We start from the raw sequence: 21,545 nt of genomic DNA, 5'->3' as shown, positions 1-21,545 counted from the left end.
CCAGGAGTAGATCACAGATTCTCAAGGCAACTCCTATGCTCTCATTTCGCGACGAAACCGTCTTCAAAGTTCACTTTGTTAGCCAGCTCATCAGCCCAGCAGTTTCACTCTATGTCGCTGTGACCGTGAACCCTAATGAGCCCAATATCGAAGTATTCGGATGGAATCGCGAGAGAAGTCAGGCGCTCCCCGACTAATTTCGTGCGCACAACCTTCTAGTCTAAAGCCCTAATTGCCATTTGGCTGTCGGTTTAAATATTTACGTCCCTTACAGTAATTACAGAAGCAAGCTACCAATTCACTGCTTCCTTAATTGTGACTACTTCCGCTTGAAAACCACTCCAGGGTTCCAGAAGTATAAATTTGTGTTTGAAAAGTACCAAAAGTAACAAGAGTACCGCTTGGACCCAACGGGGGTGTACAATGATCCATCACCACGGAGATGGACTCAAAGTTTTTAAGAATACTAGAGTGTCTGTAGCTTAAGTCTTGCTTATGGCCCGAACACCTCATCTTCGAACAAAACTTTGACGTAATTCTAGGTCATATCCCACTGATAAGTCTCTCCAAATGCTTTTAAAAAATTCGTTTCGTGTTATATTTTGAAAATGCATCTTCTTGTTAATACGGGCTTTGGCTCTCTTGAAGCCGCTCTTTACCTGTCTGATGATACCTTTTGCGGCCTTTGTAAGTTGAACAGGAACATATTTAAGCAAAAAATCTATCAACTTAGCTTCGCAGGAAACTTGGTTAAGTAGAGGAACATTTATGCGCAGGCCTTCATGGAAAGTTATATAAGAACTTCAATACTTTGTTTTAGAAGCCTTTGGCAATAAAAATTGGGTGACACCACACATTATGTGTAATGTGCAAATACACTTATTTAGTTTTTCATAGGCGCAACAGTCCATTCATGCCAGCTTTCATCCGACCATCCTCCTCGAGTAATGATAGTAAAATAAAAGCAGTCCAGCTGTCCAACCAAATATGCAAGTCAACTGGTTTATGAGAGGATCGTGCGATCAAAGTTACAACTACATAAATAAATATAAAACCAACTTTATAAACAACATAGCACATGACGTCGTCGGTCATATTGTCTCCGTGACAGGAACTTTTTTTTTCATTTTTGGATTCATGCACTTTTTTTTTTCATTTTCGGCGCGTAAAGTGACAAAAATTTTAAATGAAAATACTCTGTTGTGGTATTTTTATTTTCGTTCGTCGAATTTTTATTTTCATTTTTTCTACTTGTAAATTAAGAGCAACCGCAAATATTCATTTGCCAGTTGGCCAGTAAACTTTAACTGGAATACACTCATCCAGCAAGCGGATACACAGGAAGCTATGCACGAGGCAGCAACAACACCTTTCGCTTTTAACCTCTGTGCCAGTCACACAGTAGAAAGAGTTGGGGAGGGCAGCAGCGAAATCACCTTCCGATTTTACCGACCCAAGAACTGCTAACAAAAAATATTATATGAATGAGTTGGATTGTGAGCTGCAGCAGCAGAGCAGAGGGGAGCAGTTAGTAAGCGAGTGCTTAATGTCACTTCGAGGAGATGCACACGTACGTACATAGATACAGAAATATGTGCATTTGCGCGTGCATATGTTTACTTTAAGTTCGTGTTGTTACAGTATAATAAATGCACACTTGTGTGAACAATAATAGCAGCGGGACATGTTGCAAAGTTTTGACAATTTATTTATATTTTATTAATTTTTTTCAAGTGTTTTTTATTATTATTTATTTTTTGGTTTTGTTATTATCTTTTGTTTGTTTTATTATTATTTCTTTTTGTTTTGACAATTTATTCACCTTTTTTATTAAATGTTTTAAAGTTTTTTTATTTATCATTATTTTTTTCTTATTATTATTTTTTGTTAATTTTTTGTTTTGACAATTTATTTATATTTTATTAATTTTTTTAAGTTTTATTTTGATTATTTTCTTTTTGACAATTTATTTATGTTTTATTAAATACTTTAAAGCTTTTTTTATTTTTTATTTTTTATTATTATTTATTTATATTTTATGAAATACAATATTTACAACTTTTTTATTTATCATTATTTTTTTCTTATTATTATTTTTTGTAAATTTTTTTGTTTTGACAATTTATTTATATTTTATAAAATTTTTTTAAGTTGGTTTTTTATTTTTTTTTCCTTATTATTGTTTTTAAATTTTTTTTTAGTTTTATTTTTATTATTTTCTTTTTGAAATTTTATTTATGTTTTATTAAATATTTTAAAGTTTTTTTTTAATTTTTTTCTGACAATTTATTTATATTTTATTAAATTTTTGTAAGTTTATTTTTGTTATTTTATTATTATTTTTTTATTTTGACAATTTATCTTTATTTGTGTTAAGGTATTTAACGTTTTTATTTTATTTTTTTATTACTAATTTTTTCAAAGCTTTTACTTAATTTTTTATTATTTTTTTTATATTTTTTTTTTATTGTTAATATTTTTATTTTTCATTTTATAAATTTTTTTTTATTTTTTATTATAATTTTTTTTTTGACAATTTATTTATATATTATTAAATTTGATTAAATTTTTTAATTTTTTCTTATTTTTTGTTTTATTATTTTTTATTGGAATTTTTTATTTTCTTTTATTTTGTATTTTTTTTTTTTAATATAGTGCAGTGTACTCTTTCCTAACTGAACCTTTTTTAAGTGGTCACCTCCCATAGACAGACACTTTTTTCAGTACTTACCACAAATCCTTAAGCATTTTTCTCTTGAGCGGTCAACCCTTCCATAATATTTTAATAACTTTTTTACACTTTTCTCATAAGCGGAGAAGTTTTTCCGACCCTTAGGTGGCCGCTTAAAAAATTGGCTCCTACTTTGAGCCATTTCAATTTTGATAACTTGGTGTTTACCGGTGTTGTACATTTTCTTTCATATAACGAATGCTCGAAATTTCTCCTATGTTTGAGATCGCCAGCAAAAAAACAAACAAAAAAAAAAACCAAACAAAAAATAAAATTGTCAAAAATCAACTCGATTTTCCAGCCACTTTAAATTGTCACCTTTTTTTCTTCCTTGTACACTCCACTCGGGAGCATGGGGCCTCGACAAGACTCAGTCTTGCGTTGGTTTCGTTGATCTAGTTTGCTTTTTGGCGGGGTAGGTGATTAGCCTGCTGCTACCAGTCCTGAATGGTGGGAATGCCCTCCTGTCGTTGCTTAGGAACAACGCCTTCTTACTGCTTAGAGCGCCATCTGCGTTTCACATTTTTCTGGCAGAAGGATCGCACAGATGGTTAAGAACTTCGCTAAATGTTGGTGTGTCTGCGCTATGACCACGCTTCCACTTGCTGCCGCCACAATGTGTAACTGCGTGTTTTTCATTATTTTTGCTTGTTTTAGCAGCCCCAATGCAAATAAGGCGCTGACTATTGTGCGGGAGTAAGGATTCGAAGGATAAGGTTTTTGGGGTTGAGGTATGCATTTTTCTGTATTTTTTTTTTTTGTTGGAATTGTCACTTCATTCAATTTAATGGGCTTTAAAACTGCATACTCGAAATTCGGCTAAAAATTCTAAATCAAAATGCCGATGAACATTTTTAAAAAAATTTAAATTTTATACGAAGTTTAAAACTTTAAATTACATGATTTTTGCTTTAACATAAACCAATATTTTGCGCTGCCATTATTGTTCACACAAGTGTATGTACACACACTTGCCAAACAAGCTGACTAAATTAAAAATAAAAGTTTATTAAAACACCAAACAAAAAACGTACAGCAAGCAAGCCAAGTGGCATAACGGTGCGTATGATGAGGCTCTTGTAAATTCCTGGAGCGAACGCGGACGTACATTGTGGCAAGCAGCTTTTCGCTGTAAGCCGCTGGCTACTGGCTACTGGTTACTGGGGCATCGACGTGCATACAAAATGCAATAACATCATCTGCCAAACATAAATAAAATTACGCACGCTTATTTTGCTACGTTTACAACGAAAAGTGCACCAACAACACCAATAACAACAACCTCAGCACAGTTCATACATAAACCAAACGCCACTTTAGCCACCGCAAACATCTCAGGTGTGTGAGTGTGCGTGTGAGTGAGTGTCAACTAGCACTAGCCGCCGTCCAACTTGACCCACGACGTACAGCACAACTCGACCACAACCGGATGCCACCGAGAAACAGCCACAGACTAGGCCGCCAGCCGCTTACCGCTCACATGTCGCTATGCCCGTCCGTTGGTGTTGTGGTTGTGGTGCGGCTTGCCACACGCTTTTAATTTTGTTGCGAATTTAAAACCAAGCGACAGCGCATTTTTCGCCTATAAAACACCTCAACGAGCAGAATGGACAGTGAGATTGCAAAAATAAGAGAAAATGCATGGCTTTTCTGCTCGTAGAAACCTTAAAAGCAAAAAACCAAAAAAACGAGGCGGTGGTGTGGAACGACAAGCGTAAAAATCAAAAAGTTAAATTGTTATTCGCAAACAAATACCTTTGACAAAAAAAAGGCAAACTAGTTACAAAATATGTTAACAACAATGGTAAAAAGTGTCTTTGCCGGCAGCCCGAAAAATTCTGCATAAACAACGGTGAAAAGTTTCAACTTTTAAATTGCGCGTCGCCGTGATTTTTTACGCGTTTTCGTTAATTCTTATTTCCAATAAAAACAGTAAAACCAAAGGATTAATAAAAACAGCAACATTTTTTGGGAAAAAGCGGAACTTACTGCGCTTAGTAAGGGTTAGCTATGTAAAGAAAAAAAATAATAAAGAAAAAAATGAAGCATTCCGCTTGGGTGCGTAAAAATTGCATTGGCTTTAGAAATTTAAAAATACAAGTAATCCAAATGTGTGACGAAACGAGTATACAGCCATTCCATATTAAACGTAACAAAAAGTAGTGATTTTCTGCTGCATAGTCTTCCATTTCGGTAACATTATCTCGCACATGGGCTGAATTCATTCTCCAACTAACGGAGATAGACTTAAAAAATGTTGACATTTTTGCACTCAAATTAAGTAAGGAAAGATCACAAAAGTCTTCAACAAAAGGTACTAAAACCTTAAGTCAGTCAACATTTTCTGATCCGATTTGCAGGCGTTAAATTTTGTTGGTCAGGCTTCGAAACACCAAAAACAAAGAAATAAAACAAATAATAAAATATAAAAAATAATAATATATTAAAAAAAAAAAATAAAAACAAAGAAGTTAAATAAAAAATTAAATAAAAGAAAAAAAAATATATATATATATATAAATAAGAAAATGATCAAAAATTGCAAAAACACACAAAAAATAATCGATGACGTTCATAACTTATAATACAAAAATAAAATAAAATAATAAAAAAATTGAATTAAATACTAATAAATTTGAATTAAATAATAAAAAAATAAAATCAAATAATAAAAAAAGAATAATAAAAAATATAAAAAAATAAAACTAAATAATAAAAAAATAAAATAAAATAAAATAGTAAAAAAATAAAATAAAATAATAAAAGAATTAAATAAAATAATAAAAAAATAATAAAACAACAAAATAAAAAAAACAACAAAATTTAGAAATAGAAAAATTATAAGAAAATTTAAAAATAAAAAAATCCAAAAAAACCAAAATAAATCGATAACGTTCATAACTTATAATAAAAAAATAAAATAAAATAGTAAACAAATAAAAACAAATAATAAAAAAAGAAAATAAAATAATAAAAAAAGGAAATAAAATAATAAAAAAATAAAATAAAATAATAAAACATTAATACAAAAAATAAAAAAACATTAAAAAAAAACAAAAAAAAATTAAAACAAAATTTAAAAATAAAATAATTAAAACAAAATTTAAAAATAAAAAAATTAAAACAAAATTTAAAAACAAAAACATTTCATTTCATTTCATTTATTGCCCAAAATCATTTTAACATAGGAGTTTACAAAGTTATGATAAAATTAGATTATTTAGCATTATCCTAACATACATTTGTATTTATCTAGGAGCTTAAAACTTATTTTTCTTTTGATTATACAATAGGTTATCATTATTATTTGGAATGTCTTTGGCATAATTTTAAAACTTAAAACTTCTCCCAAAAAGGGCTTAAAAAGGAGATAACGTATAATAAACTTCTATAATTTATTTGGCTATGAATTGATCAATGTTATAAACTAAATTTTCATCGCCTATGATAATATATTGCTTTACTATTTTTATGTAACATATTATTATTTTTTAGTATTTTTAAATATATTGGTGATAAATATTTTTCTGTTAGAGGTAATGATATTTCCCTTGCCTTTGACAGATATTTGTTTATCAGTTCATTTTCTATGAATGTCAGTTTATCAACAAATCTTACTGACGATTTCATTAAGAAAAAGTCTATGCGTGATATTTTACATTTTTCATACAAACTTTTATTAGAAACTCTTTTCCGAAAAGTACCACTTCTGTAAGGTTGGCGATTAAGACCGCTACAAATTCTTAAAACATATCGTTCAAATCGTCTGAGTCTCTCCATTTGGCTCGAAGAAATGTTGAACCATATCGAATGAGCATAAGATATGATTGGTCTAATTATTTGTTTGTAAATATTTATTTTAATACAGTTCGATAGTCCACCCTGCCTTCTTAATAAATTACAATAGCTAAAGAACATTTTTTTTGCTTTTGTCAAAATGAAATCTATATGTCTTACAAAGGTGAATTTGCTATCCAAAATTATGCCCAAGTATTTGATTTGTTCTTTGTATTTTATGTTGAATCCATTTATTTTAATTTGAGGCTCATATTTACGAGCATTTGGATATAAGTTTTTACGTATTCCTTTAACAATAGTTGTTTCGCTTTTATTGAAGTTTAGTTTTAGCTTTCATAACTTCAGTGAAAATAATGTCAGACTGTTAGAGTCCATTTCCGTCAGCCTGAGCATGGATTTAGCTCAAGAGCAAAATTTTAGTGAAATCGATTAAAAAGTCGATAACTCTCGAGCAAAATTTTATCGAAATCGATAAAAAATCGATATACTTCATAATTCTGCGAGAAAAATGTCAAACTTTTTTTGAATCCATTTCCGTCAGTCTGAGCATGCACTTTGCTTAAGTGTAAAATTTTAGTGAAATCGATCAAAAAAATTAATACTTCCATAATTTCTGTAGAAAAATAACAAAAATATTTTGAATTCATTTCCGTCAGCCAGAGTATGAATTTAGCTCTTGTGCAAAATTTTAGCGAAATCGATCCAAAAAATCGATAAAGTTCATAATTTCTGCGAAAAAAATGTCAAACTTTTTTTGAATCCATTTCCGTCAGTCTGAGCATGAACTTAGCTTAAGTGTAAAATTTTAGTGAAATCGATCAAAAAAATTAATACTTCCTAACTTCTGTAGAAAAATAACAAAATTGTTTTCAGTTCATTTCTGTCAGTCTGAGGATGAACTTAGCTTAAATTTAAAAGTTTAGTGGAATCGATAAAAAAAGTCGATAACTCTAGTGCAAAATTTTAGCGAAATCGATAGAGAAAAATGTTAAACTTTTGTTAAGTCCATTTCCGTGAATCTGAGCATGTATTTACGCCAAATGCAAAATTTTAGTGAAGTTGATTAAAAAAAAAACAATAAAAAAAATCGATAACTTCTGGAAAAATTAAACATTTTTTTTTAATCGATTTCTGTCAGTCTAACCATTAATTTAGCCCAAGTGTAAAGTCTTAGCGAATTTGAAGGACCTGTTGCAGAAGCTTGTTGCGTTTAATTTGAAATGGCTGCATATATGCACATACAGGTAAGTATGTGTAGTAAGTCTAGTATCTATAGTATGTAGGTACATATCGTTCGGATTTCCTTTTATCATGTGTAAAGAAATCATTACGGCATCTACAGGGTCAACCTTCCAGCGCTTGAAGTTTTATTGCGCTATAGGTAAACGACGAATTAATATTTTTCAATAAGTTTCTTTTTATTGGCAAGAATAAACTTTTGCATGAAAAATCGCGCCGAATTTTATTCAAACGATTCCCACGGTGGGTTTTCCAATAGCCATTCCTCTGCCAAAGCAATTTTTTACTGAACATTTTTCGCGAGTTTCGACGATAATCTCACCAATGGCAACTTTGATTTCATATTTCCACACTTTAATTGCTTTTGGATGGTTCACGTAATATTGAACCTCAACGGTGACCCATAAAAAATAGCCGAATAAGCGACTTCACAAGCAACAAATCGATAGCACTGTTTCGACTGATTGTTCGATTTTAAAATTTCCCAACTTTGGAATCCATTATTTTTACGTAAAATTTAAAACTTTATTTAAGACTTTTCAGATTGTCCCATGTGGGTCAAATATGCACCGTTTTTTTGTATAATTTGTTGCTATTTTAAAGGTAGCTTCATAATACCTCTCTCACAGAAGTATTGGCCCCTACTGGCAAAAAAAAAAAAAAACTATAGTAATCGATTTTCACAATCTTCTCTTGTTACCAAGTTTTTATCACTCAGGAAGTTTTGCAATGAGAGAAAATGGTGGTAGTCGCTTGGTGCCAAGTCCGGACTATATGGTGGATGCATTACTCATCCTTATAAGATTTGTGGGGATACCAAAGTCAGCCATAGAGGCGTGGAGGCAGTTCCTGTTTGTGTTAGTCCGAAAGCAGCTTTGAAATCGGCAAAGAAGTGGTGTGTGTCGATTTGTCGTGCGTGGGTTTTTTCAAGGTCGAGTGGTGTTACGACCATCCTGTCGTCCACGACTGGGGCATCGGACTCAACCTCGTTGTGCACACTGCTACTGCCAACTAAACTCACAGTCCCTTTGAGCAAAACTAAAGTATCGCACTAAGGCGTCACTTTTGTTACAGTCACAGCATTGGGAACAAAGAACTGATCTTCTACAGGGTTCATATATTTATATAAATAAGAATGCATTGGTGAGCGTACGTCAGCACACCAATCACGATGGCATTGCAAATTGTTAAGCAGTTTCCTTTCGTCTCTCACACAAACACACATAAGGGCGCTCGCATCAGGAAGGATACTTGCAACAGCTCGCAAATCATTTCGAAGATAAATTTGAAGGGGTATCCCAAAATTCTATACTTAAATTATTCATAAAACGTCAAGAATGGAAAACAAATTGATAAGTTCGCGTAAACATACAGGAGCAACAACGACAACAACAGCAAGAATGAGCAACATATTTCAAATTCACTGAAAATACATACAAAAGTCAGTATTACATCGTGGGCACTTATAAATAAAAACACAAAAAAAATCGCCAAAGGCAATCGTGTTCAGCTCTCACTCACATTCCACACCAAACGAGTACTTTCGCTGATGGTGACACTTTTTACCCCAGGGTATTCGCAGCATTTTTTGCTAGGCCACTCACAGCCATGCATACTAAACCATGTGAGGCCAGGCAGGCATAAGTTGGTATATCCACATCATTTGATGCGAAGCTGCATATTTATATTTATTTATTATACAAATCACATTCGATCTTTTGCATTTTAGTGAAGGCACTTTGAGTGAAAGGTCGCAGCAGCTAACATCTGGCACTGCAATCGCGTTTTGGCAATTCTCGTTTGACCTCCATGAAATGAGGGGAGAGCCATCGAGAGAATGGGCTGTAGTACGTGCGAATATAAGGAAGCGATTTTATTTATGTATTTTTGTTGTATGCTATTGGCATATGTATGTATGTGCATATTTGGGAACGATTGTGGAAATATTCTATCTATTTTTTTTTGTTTTAATTTTGGCGAAAGGCGAACATCTTTCCATTGCCTCAGACTATTTGGATGATTTATCGCATGCTATATTGTGAAGAATGCACTAATCGATTGAGACATTGCGATGAACAACGATTGCACAACAATTGGCAATATATCAATGATTCAAGGACTCACTGCCTTTAGATAAATGTGAAAATTTGTTGCGAATGCCCGTGCATACTCATTTACTTCGAATTCTTTATTCATAAAGTTCAGTTCAAAGAATTATGCAATAAAAATATACGAATTTATTTGGGCAAGTCGTGTTTGCCTGTAAGAATGCAGCCAGCTGAGCTATTTTCCAATTATTGGGTCGGAGAATAAGTTCACAGCGTTTTTATATTTTCTTTTATTTTAGAACGATTTGTTTGCTGCTTGGCAAAGGGTAAGTATTCATTCGATAGAAATCTTTCTGCTATACAAAACTATGTTAATTACATTTTAGAGTTATTTAATTTTCTATTAGTTTCGAGGCTTAGAAATACCCAGGAGGTCAAAAATCTGATGAAGCAGCATGATATGTGTGTGGAGAAGGGGTCATATTCGAGTTTACAGCACAGATATGGTTTGCAAAGTCCAAAAATGGTTACTTTGATGTCGATGACACGTCCCGCAGCGGAAGGCCTTCTGTATTCGATGAAAAACATCTCAAATCACTTTTGAAGGAGCAGAGGAACGGTCGCCAAACCAGTCTTGAATTGGCAGAAAAAATAAACTGCGATCATGAAACGATTGTCAATCATCTTCATTCAATGGGATTTACCGAGCCTGGGTGTCTCAAACAAAAAAAGTTCGCTTCAAATTGCTTCTCAGCATATCACCCGCCATCGAGCGGTCACTAATAACTCATTTTGTGCCGAATCGTCTCGGGAGATGAGAAATAGTGCCTATACATACATCAATATGAAGCAAACAAACGAGTGGGTGACTCCAGGAGATACGCCAAAGCCAAGAGTCAAGCCGGATCTTCAACCAAAGAAGATCATCATACTTGTTTGGTGGGACTGCTAGGGCATAGTGCACTGGAAAATCTCGAAAATCTCCCAGCTACACCGTGTGAATGAGGTTATTCGACTGAAAATACTTTATGGACATGGTCAAACCATACTCCTTCACGACAACGCCAGGCTCCATGTTGCAGAAGTTATCAAAACCGCACTCCAAGAACTCGAATGGGGGGTCCTTCAGCATCCGCCGTATTCTCCGAACTTTGCACCGACCGATTACAATCTTTTCCGCTCCCTGTCAAACCATATGAAGGGCGTTACCTTCGAGAACAAAGAGGTCCGCACGTCTAAAAATTGGCTCAACAACTTCTTTGACACCAGACCAGGCGATTTTTGGCGGAACGGCATTAATAAATTGGTCGAGAGGTGGGAAGAGGTTGTAGAAAACAACGGCGAATATACAAGGTTCCACCAATTAAAAAGGTCATAACTTTTGTTTGGAAAATTACTTTTATTCAATTCAAAGTAAAGAATTTGTGAAAATAATACAAAACTAAGAATCTATTTACTTTTGCTCGATATGACCACCTTTTGACTTGACCATGGCTTTGAGACGATCCAGAAACGAATAACAGGCTGCTCGAATGTGACTTGCAGGACAATTTCTTTTTCAGCGCCTCGAGACTGGTGAATATTTTAGTTCGGACTTTGCTCTCCAAAATGGCTAAAAGAGAATAATCCATCGCGTCTAGTGAATTTGAGAGCCATTGTCTAGACGTTATGAAGTTCGGAACGTTGTTTTCTAGCCTTTCTTGGTTCACTCAAGCTTTGTGAGACGGTGCCGAGTCCTGTTGAAACGCCCATGGTCTGCCTCCGAAATGTTTGTCTGCCCACGACCTTAAAGCTACCTCCAGAATACTTTCTCGATAGTATTTCGCATTTACCTTGACGCCACGCTCCATGCTCCAAACGATGAGAGAGCGCCCATCTGCGGTTGCAGCGGCCCAAACTATTACCTGTGTCGGGTGTTGTCTCCTGGTGGCCAATCGATGACTCAAATTCTCATATGAACGGTCGGTCAAATAAACCCTATCGTTTTGGGAGTTTACGAATTGCTCAAGTTGAAAAATTTTGTGTTCTCGGACGACAATGTTCGAAAATTGACCGCTTTCGGCCAAGCGAAACAACTCCTTTCCTCTCTCAAGTCTGACTTGTTGCTGCTTTGGTGTGAGATCATGCGCCTTTTGTATCTTGTAAGGATTGACTTTGAGATCATTTTTCAGTATGCAGCGGATGCTACGGTCAGATATTTTCAGTTCTTTCGCCATTTGATTGACACTTCGTCGGAGATTTCGCTCAAGTCGCTTCTTCACTTTTTGCACCATTTCACGTGACGTTGCAGTCTTTTGATGACCACCTCCATGTCCTTTCGCGATTCTACCAGTTCCATTGTAACGAGTAATGGTGCTATAAAAAAACAGTTTATTTACTTTAGGGTGCTCGAGCTCACGAACAGTCGCTGGTTGTGGTTTTCCAGCCAAATATAATGCAATCACTCTATTACGTTTGAAAACCATTACTGATTTCCTTCTTTCGCGTTTACTCTTGGCAAAATGCTTCCGGGCGCTTATAAACAGAGCTCTGGACTGTCATTTAGCCAACTAAGTGCGCGAGCGGTCTGAAGTTGGTTACACTTCAAGTGCCTGACCCTTTATAATTGATGAACTTATTGCTATAATTATTGTATTTTGGTTAAATAAAAGTCTCCGGTAAAAACGATACGAACTTGTTCCCCAAGCTAATATTTCATTCCGCATAGCACGCATTTTAGCACCTCTCAATCGGCTTACCGAGAAGAACAAATATATAGGGTGTTTTTGAAACGCTTGAAAACTTAAAAGGGTTATATAAATCTTTTGAGTTTTTTTTTTTTGTTTTTTTGTTTCTGGTTGTTATTTTTTGTGGTGTTTTGTTTATTTTTGTGTTTTTTATGTTCTGTGTTTTTTGTTTTGTTTGTTTTATTATATTCTAGTAAATAATTTCATGGCATTTATTTTTTGGCTAATATTTGGTGGACCATCGAAAATATAAAAATTTTATAATTCCGTTGGAAAAACCACAACTTTTGTGAGGTACCCTAGTGTACCCACACACGTACAGCACACTTGCATAGGCGCTCTTAAGATGTCAGCGAGCGTGTGCCACAAAATATGATGTATTCGTCGTCAAGCGACTTATTTGAGTGAATGCCATAAAATGTAGAAAATATCAAACGTAACTGGAAAAGTGAAAGGCCGCTTTTCGCAATTCGGTTTACTTATTTTGTAAATCACTTTGTAGCTCAGAGAAAGCGTTCAAGAGTTATGTAAGTGTACCGCGATTGTTGTGGTTTTTTATGTTTGTATGTATGCGTGTGTGTGTGTATGCAGGCGCTTTTATTGCGGCAAATCCGCGTGTCACGTCTAATTCGATCAACGTTGTCCTTGTGCGCGCATTTATCCTTTTAACTAAACATATCTTTCTATGTATATGTGATTGTATGTATTTGCGTATGTATGTATGTTTGTATATAAAATTGGATACTTATGTGTACATACCTACTTCCTATCCATGCACCTCTTTGACTTTGTTTAGCATCCAAACCATTTTTCGTTACTAGTTCGGAAATATTTATGACGTATTTCATATGCAAAACGCATACACACACATTTTTGCCAACTGTACAAGTGGCTTATCTAAAGCTTTTTTTTATTTTGCTTCTTCCACATTAAATATTCATGCGTTTCAGCAATTTCTTCGCTGGCTCCACCATCGAGCCAACTGTCCAGCGTAACTGTCGCAAGCCAAAAATTCTTGTGGTGTCCGCTTTGCGCTGGGTTGGGATGGGCTTAGTGCTCCTGTGCGCCCCTATGTGAGCCTGTGTGTGCGTGTGTGTGTGTGTGGCATATGCCACAACAAATTGCCATGAATACTTGAATGCTAACCCTTTGGATAACTCTTTGATTTGTGCGCGCACTGCTTGAGAATTTCTGAGTGTTCTCGCAGCGAACCTTTTCCCTACTCTTAACTACACCTCTCCGCCCATCCTTGCTTTGGCAGCTGTGACTACTTATCTTGCATTTCTACTTTGTGCTTAGGGGGTCCATACAATGCACTCTTATGTGTGTATGTATGTGTGTGTATATATGAAAAACTTATGCGATGCTTAATTAACTTAAATTTGATTTATAAAACCACTCGCATTCACGTTGGGTGCGCTGTAAAATTTTAGTGGCTTGTTTTGTTTCATGTGACCCTTTGCGTGTAGTGCAATTGAAAGCGTTGAGTGGAAGAAATTTAAATATTTATCAAATAGTTTTGAAATGGCATCCTCGAGGTCAGAAGTTATGCCATAATATTTGTGCTTTATTTGGGAATAAAACTAACGCTCAGTTTATCTTTACTGCTACTGACTTTTCTAAAAAAAAAATTGTATTAAGGGGTAACACCACTGTACACGCTTAAAAAAAACACGATTTTTAAAGAATTTTTTTGTATAGAAGGAAAGGGAAAGCAATCACTCTGATTTGGGAAGTTATTACTTATATACTAAAATACAAAACTACAAAGTTTGATCGAAAAATTTTACTAAATGGCGGCATTGGAGACATTTTTTTAATGTGGTTTCTCTTGAAGGAGCTCCGCGGCACGGAGCACAGAGGGTGCAAATTTTAATCTAGAACAAAGAAACATTTTTTTTCTTAATTTAGATAAGAATAGCAAGCATTTGAAGGAAAAAAACTCTATTATGGACTAAAAAAATGGCACTTAAATAATTATAAGACTATACTTCACAGGAAATAATTATAACAATCGTTTAAATTAATCTATCGAAAATCCCCTACGCTCTTCTCTTAAGAAGGTTATTATACAGACGTTAGGTAGCAGTCACTAAGGCTTGGTTAAAAGCTTAAAATATTTATGAAATAAACTTCGGTAACGTATAAAACTTTTTGTTCTGTATTTTAAAAGGTTCAAAGAATTTTTTAACCTTATAAAAAAAAAATCAATTTTTTGAAATTTCTACAGTGGTGTTACCGCTTAAATGTACTAGAAAAGTAGAAAGGAAAAGTAGTTTCTCAGCCTCGCAGTTTGCGGCTATTTTCTGGCAGAAGATTTCGTTAAAGCAGTTCATCTCGTTTGATAAATGACTGTCAAATATGCCTTTATATATCGGTTATAGTCTATATTTATGTGTGGGAAATGACAGACTCGGCGAATGAACATACAGCAAAAAAAAGAAAAAAATTTTTTTAATGAAAAATAGAATTAAATTAAAATAAAAAAATAGTAAAAAAAATAAAAAAAAAAATTAGAAAGAAAAATTAAAAAAAAAATAATTACAAAAAAATTATAAAAAAATAATAATTAAAAAAAAAAAAATAATAATAAAAAATTAAAAAAAAAAATAATAATAAAAAATTGAAAAAAAAAATTAAAAAAAACAACATAAAAACAAATAATTATTATAAAAAATAATAGTAAAATTAAAAACAAAAAACAATAATAAAAATAATTAAAAAAAAAAAAATTTAATAAAAAGAAAGTAAACTGATTTTTATGTATCCTTTTTTATCTAATTACGAAATTAGTTTTTTTTTATAATGCTATTATTATTTATTGAATCTATTAATTAATCTTAAGGTGACAAATACCTGTGAACGGCCATATTTTCCCTGATTTTCATTAAAATTATTTAAAATGAAGAAGTCAATATATTTTTTTCGAAATTGGCAAATATAAAATTTTTTTTTTTCATTTTTTTTTCATTTACAATGGCGGATGTACACTCAATTCTTCCAGGAAGGCCTCAGCGGGGTTTCTCAATCGACGGGCATTGTAGCATCGGGTTCAGTCACCTGAATACAAAAAACCTAATTTTTTTTGTTTATTAATGTCATATTTTCTATATGAATTAAACACAAATGAAAAAAAAAAATTCGCGGAACCAAAAGCTTAAAAAAATTTTTTAATTTTGGGGCGAATTTTCCTACTATTTTTGCATCGAAAAAATTATTTTTTCGAAAAATTTTCTAATTGTAAATTCAGTAATATCATAAAAAAGATGTGTGCAAAATTTCAGGCAGATCGGTCAATAACTTTTCGAGTTCTCGTGTACGCCAATTCGAAAAATATAGTTTTGAGAAAAACGCATCTAAAGTCGGCTCTCCCAGCGCTCGAACGCAAAGAATAGAGTCGTCACGGTTGACGATGTGGGCCTCAAATATGCGCCACAGGGTTGAAAGGTCAATTCTTCTGAGACGTGACGAATTGACGGTATGCAACAGCGACCGAGCAAATGGATTTCGGTGCAGTCTCAGCCTTTGGTAGTAGTTTGGTTGGATTACTGCTATTTCTACTGCCACTAATGGAACATTTAGGTCTCGATGATATTTTCATTGGTTATGTACCACGGCGCTCAAGTTGCCATTCTTAATATTTTAGATTGCCTTCGTTTTATAATTGCAATATTACCCCACAGTTGTGACGCATACTTCCAGATTGGCTTGATGATTGTATTGTAGAGGAGGACTCTGTGATCAAGACTAAGCCCGGAAAGGGAATTGATTAGCCAATGAAGATCTTTCGTTTTTAGCTTCAACTGTTCACTTTTGGCCGCAATGTGTCTTTTCCCTGTCAGGCACCTGTCCATACAAACATCAAGGTATGTAACTTCTTTAGAATGAGGTATGAGTGTGGAGTTTAGATATACACTGGAGCTGTCGCTTCTATTTAGCGTAAAAGTCACACTTTTGCTCATTCAGTTTGATGCACCAGTCTGCCAACGACTTTACTGAGATGACTGTTGAGTTCACCCCACGCTCTTATTGGCCACTCGGAGTGACATAGGATTGCAGTGTCGTCAGCAAACGTGGATGTTTGTTGAAAGGTCAGTCGTGTAAATTACATATAAAAGCGGACCCAGTACACTGCCTTGTGGTACGTCGGCTTTAATATCGACTTCATCAGTTAGGTAATTTTTATATCTTACCATAAACACTCGATTCTAATATTTTGTGTGAGCTTTGTGGCAGTGTGCGTTGGATTTTGTAGACAAGTCCCTCGTGCCATACTCTGTCGAACGCTTGAGCTACATCAAGAAATATGGCTGAGCAATATTCCCATCGTTCAAAAGTATTTCTTATTTCTGAGCTGATGCTATCTCAATTGATGCTTTCTCAATTGTGCCGTGTTTCTCACGAAAACCGCATTGATGAGCTGGAACAATATTGTTTTGCTGCAGATGCGGCATCAGTTTTCCTTTTAGCAACTTTTCAAATAGTTTGGAGAGATATGGCAGCAGGCTTATAGGTCTGTATGAAGCTGCCTAGGCTTTATTTTTTCCTGACTTCGGGATCATTATAATGGCCGATTTTTCGATTTTTTCCATTGAGAAGGAAAGTGGCCAAGTTGAAGAATTAGTTGAAGTTATTAGTTAAATTGCTATTGTCAACCGCGATAATTTTATTGGCTACGTATTTGACATAGTTCAAGTGTACACTGGCTCAAGCAATTGCGAGCGTGTGAGTATGTGCTACACATTACGTATGAGACATGTGTATCTGTTTGCGTTTCTTCATCGACATACCTACTTGTAAATAGGCGCCTCCCACATCTTTGCACCGCCCTTTATCTTTTTCCCACTCTGACGTCATAGGCTCCGCTAATCGTCGCATGTAATACTTCCATGATAAAGCAAATATTTTCTTTCTTCCACCTTTTGAACTCTAATTTTGTTTGTTTTCGGTATAGGAGTAAAAATTTTATATAACTTATTTCTTTATATTCCAGGAAATCGCAGCAATTCTTATCAGCTTTGATAAACACAATGAGTGGCAGTCCAAGGAAGTCAGAACTCGGTGAGTCATTTGAAAGTAATTGCGTCTTTGTTGAATTTGATAAATTTAAAAATCTCCAAAGGATAGATAAAAAGAGATGTACATAATCACGACTAAATAAAGGGTGATCAATTTAGAGATATCGGATTTTAAATTGAAATAAAACAATGAAAGTTCAAATTGATTCGGCAATCTTTTTTTTTTTTTTGTTGTGTCTTTTTGAAATGTTGGCCGCAACTGCGCCGTAATTCGGCCAGCCGTAAACAGCAATTTTGAATGACACGCTAGAGGACTTCGATCGGTATCTTGTGAATAGCTTTAGTAATGCTGGCTTCCAATGCCTCAAGCGAAGCTGCTTTTTCCACAAAGCGGTTAGATTTTACATAGCGTAATAAATAAAAGTCCAAAAGTTTGATATAAAAACTTCTTAGTGGCCAATCTACTCGTCCGAGATGAGAGATAAATTGCCCACCGAAACGACCGTGGCGTAAATCCATTGTTTCACGCGCTGTATGGCAAGTAGCGCCGTCTGCTGTCTTGTTGGAACCCCCTTGTTGTGAGGATGGCGAGCTTTAATTTCCGGCATACAGCATCAAAAAGTCGTTTATCATGGCGCGAGAGCGTTCGTCATTCACTGGCCAAGATGTTGTTACACAAATGGGGGCACCAGTTTCAAGCCGACTCCAAACGGAAGATTTTTTTTATGAGGACCTTTTTCATGATTCAGAAATACACTCGGAGGTTTGCCATTGCCTGCTGAGAGGCAACCGCTATTAGAAAAATGGTTTTCTTCATTTTGGTGTTTTACCGAGATTCGAATTCCGAATGGTAGTCACGCACCAACCCATACGACTACGGTAGCCGTTCATCTTAATATTGAAGAAAAATTTTTGATAAGTTTTTATTTTTTGAAGACATTTTTTACACAGTAGTACGAGTAGTAATTTAAGCGACTCTTTCTGTAGTATTTTTTTTTTTATGGAGGTGGCAAAAAGCATTGAAAGCCGAAAAGTGTGAGACTTCTCATTCGACTCACCCACTAAAAACTCACCCCAGCTCTGTTTCCCTCCCGCGGGACGCCCGTTAGATAATACTTCATGGGAGGGGGAGCGTCCTATTGCCTCTTCATGAAAATCTGCGCTATTGTTCAGCGCGTCGCAGTTTGGTAATTACTATTCTTGCCATATTACTGAGAGCGGACCAATGTTCTTCTGAGTCAAGCATGATATCTACTAGGTTACTAACCATTATTGGTTTCCCAACCCTATCCCTCAAATCTTCGCTTTCCAGCTCAAAACGAGGGCAGACAAAGAAAACATGCTCTGCATCTTCAACTACACTGCCGCAGTACAGGTCATCTTCATGCTTAAATCTATGCAGTTAAGCATCCATTCCCACTAAATACTAGGATCAGGTAGGAATCTATCTGCCCATGCTTTCGATTTATCCATCTGGTGATATTAATCATATATCAATCGTTATGTCCATCATCCGATCATGGAGTTTCTCCATTCTTCCTGTCACGTACGGATGCTTCGCTCCCGTTCAGTTTTTCGGTTAGTCAGCTGTGCTGGATCCGTTCGATGATTTTTTTATTTCGGCGAATTCGAGTGCAGTTGGTAGCATACCCGCGAGGACTAATATAGCATCCTCCGATACTGTGCGGAATACGCAGAACACCCTGAGGGCACACAACCGGTATACCGATTTAATGCTTGACATGTATGTGCTGCAGCTTGTTGCTCCGACCCAGGCTGGTACCTCAGTATACACGTAGATGTATGAGTGTGAGTAGGCCGGAAGACCATTGAAAAGCCGCGCCTAAATAGTGATTTGTGTAGCGAAAATTGGAGCAAGGAAGGTGATTTTACGCAGTTAACTTCTCTTCCGCTTCCCTGACATCTTCATGAATCTGAGAAGTTCGTCAAGTGATAGGAAATGTAGGTGATCCATTCTCAATACAACTGACCTAAAAGTGTGCAGCCTTAACCATCTTTGAGCGCAACCGCGGCCCCTGTGGACCGGCGCTGATCTTTGCTATGGCCATCTTCGGCCCCTGGGGACCGTCGTTACACTTGTTGTGGGACCGATAGTATTAAAGTTAAACAATAAATGTTACCTGAATGAAGTGTTCCAAGAAAATTGTGGCTGGGATCCACAGATGTAACAAAATGTAACAACTTTTTTTTGTAAAATTTTGGCATTTCTTAAACCCAAAAAATCTTAAATTTTCATCATCACAACCAGATATGTATTTCCGAACTTTATGGATGTCTCCTTTCTTTCTCTGTAATTTATGAACAATTTTTCCTCCGCGAGATGGAATTCGTTCATCTACTCGCTTGTCAGTCCGTTTGCCAATTGTCTCCGAAATTCCGTAACTGATATACTTGTTCGGTTACTTTTTGAACGAGAAACAGGGAGTTATAATATTACATTCTCGCATACTTAGAGAGCCCCGCTTTCTGCCGGCCGCGGAAAAAGGTTAAAAATATCGACGCGTTCATTATAGGGATTGCCGGAAAAAAACTAACGACACCCGTCTGGAGACACATTCATGGTAATGGTTGTACGGGTTGGGCTGAGGTCTTTATGCACTGCGGCCAGACTGAACTATTGTGCGTCCCTATTTATTTAATTATAATTATTTAGTACACCAAGGAATCGAAACAGCTCCTTAGGATGGAGCAATTGTAGGTCTTCTTCCTCTAGTAGTTACGAGCCCAGGATTCTGTGTCTGCTGTGGCCTAATACCTCACAGTTGGTGATTACGTGTTCCATAGACTCCTCTTCATCACAGCAGAACCTGCATGTTCTTGTACTAGATAACCCTATGGCGCTAAAGTGTTTATTACAGGCAAAGTGACCTGTAAGTGCTCCACAGAGTAATCTGAGGCTATTTTTTTTAGGGTTAGATCAGATTTTGCTCTGTTGGCATTGAAGTTCAACAACTTTTTGGAGTGCTTAAGGCGGCTTGGGGTGTTCCAGTGTTCCCTGATATTAGCTTGGATCCATTTTTTGGTTTCCTGTTTTATATTATTTTTGTTAAAGCCGAAAAATTGGGTTGGTTCAATAAATAGCCCTTCTGCCCCTTTTTTGACATAAAAGTCTGACTTCTCGTTTCCTTCGTCTCCCTCATGTCCTGGTACCGAAATCAGTAAAACCTGATTATGAGTGGCCAGTTTGTTGAGCGCATTGTTACACTCTATTAGGACTTTTGACTTGGATGTGAAGCTATTCAAGGCTTAGAAAACGGATTGGCTATCCGAAAGTATTTGAATTTTTACTTTCTTGAACCCTCTTTTGGATACGATTTCCACTGTTTACATTATGGCGAAGAGCTCCGCATGGAAAATCGTGGTATCTGTACTTAGTCTTAGGGATTTGTGTGCTCTAAGCCCCACTATTCCTGCTCCTACTCCTTGGAGCGTTTTGGAACCATCTGTGTACCATAGACACATTCATATTGGGTTATCGAATAATTTTAAAATAGTGATTTTCTCTGTCTTTATTGAACAAAATCGAATTGTTAAAACACTTCTCGTTCGCCTTATCAAAATCTCTCCATCTATTTACAGACCGAAAAGCGGTTCGTTGCTGCTGTATTCGCGTAAAAAGGTGCGCTATCGACGCGATGGCTATTGCTGGAAAAAACGCAAGGATGGCAAAACGACGCGCGAGGATCATATGAAGCTAAAAGTGCAAGGAACAGAGGTAATGTAACCAGATTGTTTGTTGTTTGTGGTTGATATCATAAAGCAAAGCTTTAAGTTGCCATAAAACGTTCACACTTTGTTCTCGCTAATTTCCGCGTGTCATTACCGGTCTGCTTTTGTTTTTCATTTTTTTTTTTTTTTTTTTTTTTTTGTGTTTTTTGCTTGCCGGTCCGGCCGGACAACACTTGCTGTGCAATTAGGCAATTAGAGCCAACTCCATGCGCTTGCTTGTTTAGTTTCCTTCCTG

At 35.4% G+C, this 21,545-nt stretch overlaps 1 protein-coding gene across 4 annotated transcripts in view; it reads left to right on the top strand.

Moving 5' to 3' along the window:
• The window catches only part of LOC128866636 (uncharacterized), a 121,686-nt gene that overhangs the window by 63,597 nt on the left and 36,544 nt on the right, over positions 1-21,545 (top strand). For all 4 annotated transcript variants that reach the window (XM_054107523.1, XM_054107524.1, XM_054107525.1 and 1 more), the window contains 2 exons: positions 17,536-17,603; positions 21,161-21,296. In XM_054107523.1, the coding sequence (XP_053963498.1) occupies positions 17,536-17,603; positions 21,161-21,296 (204 nt within the window). The remainder of the gene's footprint in view (positions 1-17,535; positions 17,604-21,160; positions 21,297-21,545) is intronic.

Source organism: Anastrepha ludens, chromosome 6, assembly GCF_028408465.1.
Source record: "Anastrepha ludens isolate Willacy chromosome 6, idAnaLude1.1, whole genome shotgun sequence".
NCBI classification, from domain to species: Eukaryota; Metazoa; Arthropoda; class Insecta; order Diptera; family Tephritidae; genus Anastrepha; species Anastrepha ludens.
Note: the sequence above shows the minus strand (reverse complement) of the source record. Positions and strands in the feature narration are given on the sequence as shown.